The sequence below is a fragment of the Glycine max genome, chromosome 6 (genome assembly GCF_000004515.6).
Source record: "Glycine max cultivar Williams 82 chromosome 6, Glycine_max_v4.0, whole genome shotgun sequence".
Classification (NCBI taxonomy): domain Eukaryota; kingdom Viridiplantae; phylum Streptophyta; class Magnoliopsida; order Fabales; family Fabaceae; genus Glycine; species Glycine max.
The window spans coordinates 17328641-17335193 of record NC_038242.2 but is presented as its reverse complement, the minus strand read 5'-3'; the positions used below and the strand labels follow the sequence as shown (position 1 = coordinate 17335193).

At 32.0% G+C, this 6553-nt stretch overlaps 1 protein-coding gene across 1 annotated transcript; it reads right to left on the bottom strand.

The window, feature by feature from the left end:
• Positions 1-3006: 3006 nt before the first annotated feature.
• Positions 3007-6231, bottom strand: LOC100798021 (cyclic dof factor 3). Its single transcript, XM_003527038.5, has 2 exons — positions 5744-6231; positions 3007-4633 (listed from the first exon to the last, which is right to left on the bottom strand). Exons 1-2 carry the CDS (start codon positions 5918-5920, stop codon positions 3434-3436), a joined length of 1377 nt encoding a protein of 458 aa, XP_003527086.1. The 5' UTR covers positions 5921-6231; the 3' UTR covers positions 3007-3433.
• Positions 6232-6553: the final 322 nt, after the last annotated feature.

Here is a 6553-nt window from a genome sequence, read left to right as displayed (position 1 = left end):
TCTCAAATCAAATAATGACTCCCGCTTACTTTTATGGCAAAAATGTGACTTTTTTTGTCATTTTAGTCATAACAAAATTATATATATCATGTTATATCATGTTACAACTTCTTCCATCTTCAATTCAAAGCACAGTGAGTTTGAAATCACAACATTTCATTAAGAGTGTGTTTAGACGAAAAAATTTAAAATTCTGAAAAATTTTAAATTCTAAGAATTTCAAATACTTTAATTGAAATTATTTTATTTTCAAAATTTTATATTTAGATAAAAAAAATTAAAATTATGAAGATGAAAAAAATAAATGAAAAAAAAGAGAAAATAAGGTTAGTGTGCTAGTTATACGTGTTTTTTTATGTTCACACCCGATATTAATATGTTAGGAGTTTAGACGGTGTTTTTTGAAGAAGACGGTAGAAAAAGAATTTCAATTTCTCATCTTTTAGAAGGAAATTGAAATTCCAGATTTTTAATTATTTAAAATTTTGTTTTAAAATTCCAAAATTTTAAATTTCATAAAAAAACATTCAAACAATGAATTCTAAATTACAGACATTCGAATTCTCTGATAAATTACCTTTTTCAATTAAAATTCTCTATCCAAATGCACTCTAAATTAAAACTCAAATTTATGTGCATATGGTCTTGATCGATCACATCAGTATGCAATCCAATGATTATAAAAACTGAAATTAACAATAACATTTATAAAGAATGGCCAAACGGAAATTGAACTTTGAGGGCAAATGCAAAAAAGAGATTGACTGAAAAATCAACTCGTCGAGCAAAGACGAAAATTGGCCTCGTTGATCTGATGGTGTCAAATGAAAGGGTCTTCACTCAACAAATGAAAGTCATTCTAAGATAATCTGTTGATCTTTCCCAAGAGTTAAATCGATGGGAAGGTTTGGACTTTGGCACTTTAATGTCAGCTCTTCACCGTTTAGGATTGTAGTATGTTAGAGAGGTTGGGTTGTTCGCTCATTAAAATGGTATGTAAACTAAGTTCAAAATGTTAACTTTGAGGTAGCTCAGTCCATAAAGAAAAAAAGTTTAAATGTATTTTTGACATCGCAAAATTGTTTCACTTTTGGTTTAGTCCTTTAAATTTAAATTTGTTTTTTTAGTTCTCAATTAAAAAAAAAATACTTTTTTTAGTCCTCCTTATTATTTTGGCAGTTTGAATGTATCATTTTGTGGTGATTTTTTTTTTACCACATGAGAGACTTTTTAAAATTGAAGAACTAAAAAAAAACTAAATTTGGGGAGAACAAAAATTAATATAGGTAACCTAAATTTGAGGGATTAAACATATTTAAGCAAAAAATAATAATTTTACTACCCTCTCTATTCTAATGTATATGACGTTGTAGAAAAAAATAATTATTTTAAATTAATTGTCATTTTACAAAATCAAATAAAATATTATTTTTTATAGATCACCTTTAATGAGAATAGTTGTTACTGTATAATAAATGAAAAAATTAACTAATTAGAGAGATAAAAGAATGTATTAACTCCTTGTACATATAATTAGATGGAGAAACCAATTTTAAATAACAACAATATAATACATTAATATAAAAGGAATAATACAAATTAAACAAAAGTATAAAAAGTAGAAAAAATATTAGTCGTCAACTTGCATATATGGATAATTATTACGATTATGTCTTTCAGTTCTACATAATGAATATTTTTAAATCTATTTGAAATTATCTATTTGAAATTAGTTCGTTCATCTCATTATGTATACGATGATTGAATTTCTCGATCTGTTTCATCATTTCTTATAAGTTAATATTACTAATAAAACATTTTAATATTTTTGTTAAACGAACATGTAGTACATTTTAATATTTTTATTTAGATTTAAGTCTTTTGTATTATTTTTTTAAATTTAAAAAACAAATAATAATCCTTAAAATTAGTAAAAAAAATATAAAAAAATATTAAATAAAACTAAAAATATATTTATTTATTGAATAATTAAATTAAAAAATTATTTACAATTTTTTTAATAAAAATTGAAGTTGTAAATTCAATTATGATTTTAATAAAAAAATTTAAAATGTTTTTTACTACTACAACTTTAAAATCATATTTAAAAAAAATTAAAATTATAAAATATTTTACGATTTCAATAATAAAAATAAAAATTATAATAGATATTATGACTTTTAATTCAAAAGTTTTAACATTCCTTAAGACTTTTGTGTTCCTAGGTATTAATTTAAAATTTATTCGTAAATAGTACATTAAAAAAATTACACCATTATCATACTTTGGCCTCTTCTTCCGTCTTTGTTATATAGTTGACGTTAACAACCAACAAGGTATATTATCTGAACATATTTAAATAAATAAAACATTAAGAAAAATTATTGTAGCGGTCCAGCTTTTTATGCTAGTTGTTAAGATCCTTGGGAGCAGATAAGTACAGCTAGCTGGCATATTTTAGATGCAAGTTTATCCTCACCAGTCACAAAGGAAGGTCTAAGTGAAAAGATCTTCAATTCTTATTCCACTGTACTCCTACAATTGTACCCTTCTTTCACTGTGGGAATAACTTATCAGGACAAAACAAGCAATAGAAAAAGTGTAATGCTTTGTCCTGTTGTTATAAATTCTCAAGTTTAATGATTTTTTTTTTTAAATTTTAGCATTGTAACAAGACACATGCGATGTGACTCTGACAACAGTATCCACAACTTTCGCCTAGTAGTCTATGTGCTATTAATTTACTTTAATTTAACATAATTGATAGATGATTTATCTTTTAAATATATTATTAAAGATTTTAATTTTTATTAGTGGGTATGAAAAAATATTTATAAAAAAAATTAATTCTTAATATATATATATATATATATATATATATATATATATATATATATATGCACGCGTGCTTATATTCTGGTTCCTTTTGATTTACTTTTCCCTCATCTTTCAAAAAAAAAAGAACAGATACCTTTACTGACATTCAGATTCAGAGAGATGGGGAACTATCCACAAAATACACTGAATTTTCCACAAAACAAAGGAAGTCTCAATATTTTACATTTGCATAAGAAAATACAGTACCTCTGAATTTTTATACATGGTAAAGACCTTTTTTTTTTCTCATCAGTATTTTCACATATATTTATATATATACACCAACTCAAAACTCACCAAACTAAGCACATAAAAAGCAAAAGCAAAAACAAAAAATATAGTGTGACATAAAAAAAGAAAGACAAAAATTAGTTACCACTTCCCACCACCAACGTCTAAACAAAACCTCCTAGTAGATTAGTTCATTTCACTTCCGAGACTACCAACCTTCACTTCATTCCAAACTCAATGAGGCTAATTCCAAAACACCCATTGCTGAAAGATGGTCACCGTCTCTTACAAAGAGTTGTTGTTGTTGTTGCTGCTATTGCTGAATTCAAGAGTTCTCATGAAAGTTAAGGGATCTAGACAAAGCCGCAGGGTTAGCTCTCAACACAGGAGAGGCTTCAACAACATGGTCTTTCTCTTCTTTCTTTGATTGGAATCCCTTGAACATGCCTCCACCAGTGACACACTCATTCTTGATGCCCAAAGTTGCCCATATAGAACTCTTTGCAGCCTCACTTGGGTCATCAATTCTCAGTGTTTTGGGGACCAAAACAGAACCGTTTCTCTGCCTTGAGGGTGGTTGTTCTTCTTGCAAATGGTATTGTTTTGTCGCGTCGTCATCGCGGGAGTGTTTTCCTAGTGTCGGAGAATTCGGAGACCTAGGAGTTGGAGCAGAAGAATGGTGTGAGTGTTGTGAGGGAAACCATGGAATGTTCCAAAATGCTGCAGGGTAGAATGACATTGGAAACCCTGGAGGGCACATAGCAGGTGCTCCTGAGGGAAAAGGATAAGGCCAAGGAAGAGTTGAAATGCATGGAACATGGTGGATGAAACCGTTGCTGTTAGGCACCACAATTGATTCTTGAGACGTGCTTTTCCCGTTTTCTTCATTGGAAACAGTAATTGAAGATGCACTTGAGCAATCATCACCGTTGTTGTTGTTGTTGTTGTTGTTGTTTCTTGAATTGTTGTTAAGAGTACCCTTTTTCTCTGCAGTGAGGTTAAGGACTGAGGCCATGGAATCACAAATTGGAGGGTCTAATTCTAATCCGAAGCTGAGGACTCTCCCATTTGGTTTCAAAAGATGATGAGTCCCGTTGGGGGCAGCATCAATTCTTGCTGCTTGAAGTGCTTCAGAGATTGTGATGTGGCGGTAGTGCGAAGCCGAGTTCTTGTTCTTTCTTCTCCCCGCTCCCACCGGCACGTTTCGCATGGTTCCTCCCGCAGTCCAGTACCTTTGGCACGCCTTGCAGAAATAGCGTGGTTGGTTGACGTTGTAGTTGTTGTAGTAGCAGAACTTTGTGTCCATGCTGTTGCAGCGCGGACATGGCAAAATTTTGTCCGGCTTCTTCAGTGTTTTGTTGTTGTTGTTGTTCTCTGACTTGTTGGTTTTTGACTTTGCAGATTCTTCGTCTATGGAAGGTGTGTTTGGGTTCTGAATACCCTCTGGGGTCTTCTTTGAGTCTGCAGCATTTGGAGGAGGATCAGCTTCTTTCGTTTTCTCACTAACTTTTTCAGCTCGGGGATCCTAATAATTTGACACAATGTTTTTCTTAATTAATTAAATGCAAACTTAGGAATAAGAAATTTGTAAGCCCAAATGGAATTATAACTCGAACCACAAGATCATGAAGAAGGTTGGAGAAAATTAAACATGCTCAGCTCCATTTTTTGAATTGAAAATTGTGTTGAGTGTATATGTTTCAATTGGGATGGTGAAAAGTATGTAACTTGAGCAAGTTCAATGAAATCGCAAACTAAAAGTAGTTTGACCCAGTTTCACGATATAAGCATTTATATTCTAGAACACAATATACCCAGAAGATGAAAAGGAACAATCCAAAGGGTTAAGAAAAGTCTAGATTCAGGATCTGAAGAAGCTAACTTGATAGATTATAAGTGAAAAACGTATTTTTTTTCAGCCTTAATAAAAGTCTAAAAAAGGAAATTGGAGCTTTGAACTCAGGTGGTAGAATACAAGCAGAAACATTTGACCTGAAGAATCAGTGTGTGACTGGCAGTGTTCACATAAATACAGTTCTTTAAGAAGGTTTATTCAACAATAAAAATTATTTGATGTAAAAATAAATACCCAGGTTCCTCAGGCGTATTGGAGTGAAATTCTTCAGTATATGGTTTAATCAATACTAAAGTGAAAAAAAAATCAACTGAAACTTAAAAATAGAAAATTGCAAGTAAAAACACTTCACTTCCCCTCCTAAACAAGGGAAGGAGGAACAAAACCTGAAATTTTGCAACTAAATACATAAATTATATTTATTTTTTAATCGACTCTGCTTCGAATACTCACTCTGTTTCTTGAGTGCCAGATCCCAGACACAAACCGAAAATTAAGCAACGCCCGACAAAATATTATAATCCTAAATTTCATAATCGGAAAAGATAGGAATTAGAAAGTACTAATTTTCAAAAAAATGGAAGAATAAAAAAAGTACACACACAGCCGTTTCACATTAGAAAACCAACCCGAATAAGAAAAAAAAAATTGACGCAAAAAAGAAATACATGAAAAAAATTTCAAAAGCAGGGAAATTTTGGCTCAACGAGGGAAACATAGAAGTTCAATAAAATGATAAAAAAAAAGAAGGTAAAACTATGTCTCCTTTAATCAAATTACCTTGTCTTTCTCATCTTCAGTCTCTGAGTCACCAAAGTCGTCTTCTTCGTCCTTGTCGACATCCATCGCCGGCGGCGAGTCAATTTCGCCGGCGGAAATGGCCGGAGGGTCGACTTCTCCGGCGAAGGCAATCTTCTGGCCGAAGAGCTTAATTGCTGGATCCTTATTCTCCTGCATTTTCTGGAGATCCAAAAGGGACACGACACAACAACAAAAAAGAACGCGCGAGATTAACGGTTTTTTGTTTATGCTAATGTTTATGGTTGTGGCGGCTGTGTCAGGTTGGTTGGTTCGTTACTTCCTCTGTTTAAGTGTTTGTGAGTTTCGGTTTTATTGAGGTTTGGGTTTTGATCTAAGTTGGCAATGGGAAGCACGACGACTTGGATTTTGATCCGTTTAAACCAGAGCAGGGTGCCACGTCACCAGGGGTTTCGATTCTTGGCCACAAGTTTTTGTGGCTTGCAATAGATTTTCTTTTAAAAGTGTTTGATTCTCTCTTCTCTGCGTTGTTGCACGCTCTTTCTGTGCACTCGACTCGCCGCCACGTCGGCGTGCTCGCAAGGGTACCACAATTTTGGCCTCCCTGGAGAGACGTTATTGGTTAGCTGTTGATAATATTGTCCAACCATATTACGCTACATGGACTTTCTTCCCTTAACAAATCAGGAAATTAATTAATAAATGAAAAATACTACTACTCTAATGGCAACATTTAAACATGAGTATTTTTAATTGAGGAATTTGACACTCTATATTCACAATCTATTTTTAAAGTTCTGTTTATCATGGACTGAAATTTATAAAAAGTGG

What these genes read in the sequence shown, in the direction of transcription:
- LOC100798021 (XM_003527038.5), bottom strand. Translation starts at nt 5,920, where the DNA reads ATGCAGGAGAATAAGGATCCAGCAATTAAGCTCTTCGGCCAGAAGATT. An exon ending in CTGAAGATGAGAAAGACAAG is followed by an intron (nt 4,634 to 5,743) that starts GTAATTTGATTA and finishes TCAAATTATTAG; the next exon opens with GATCCCCGAGCTGAAAAAGT.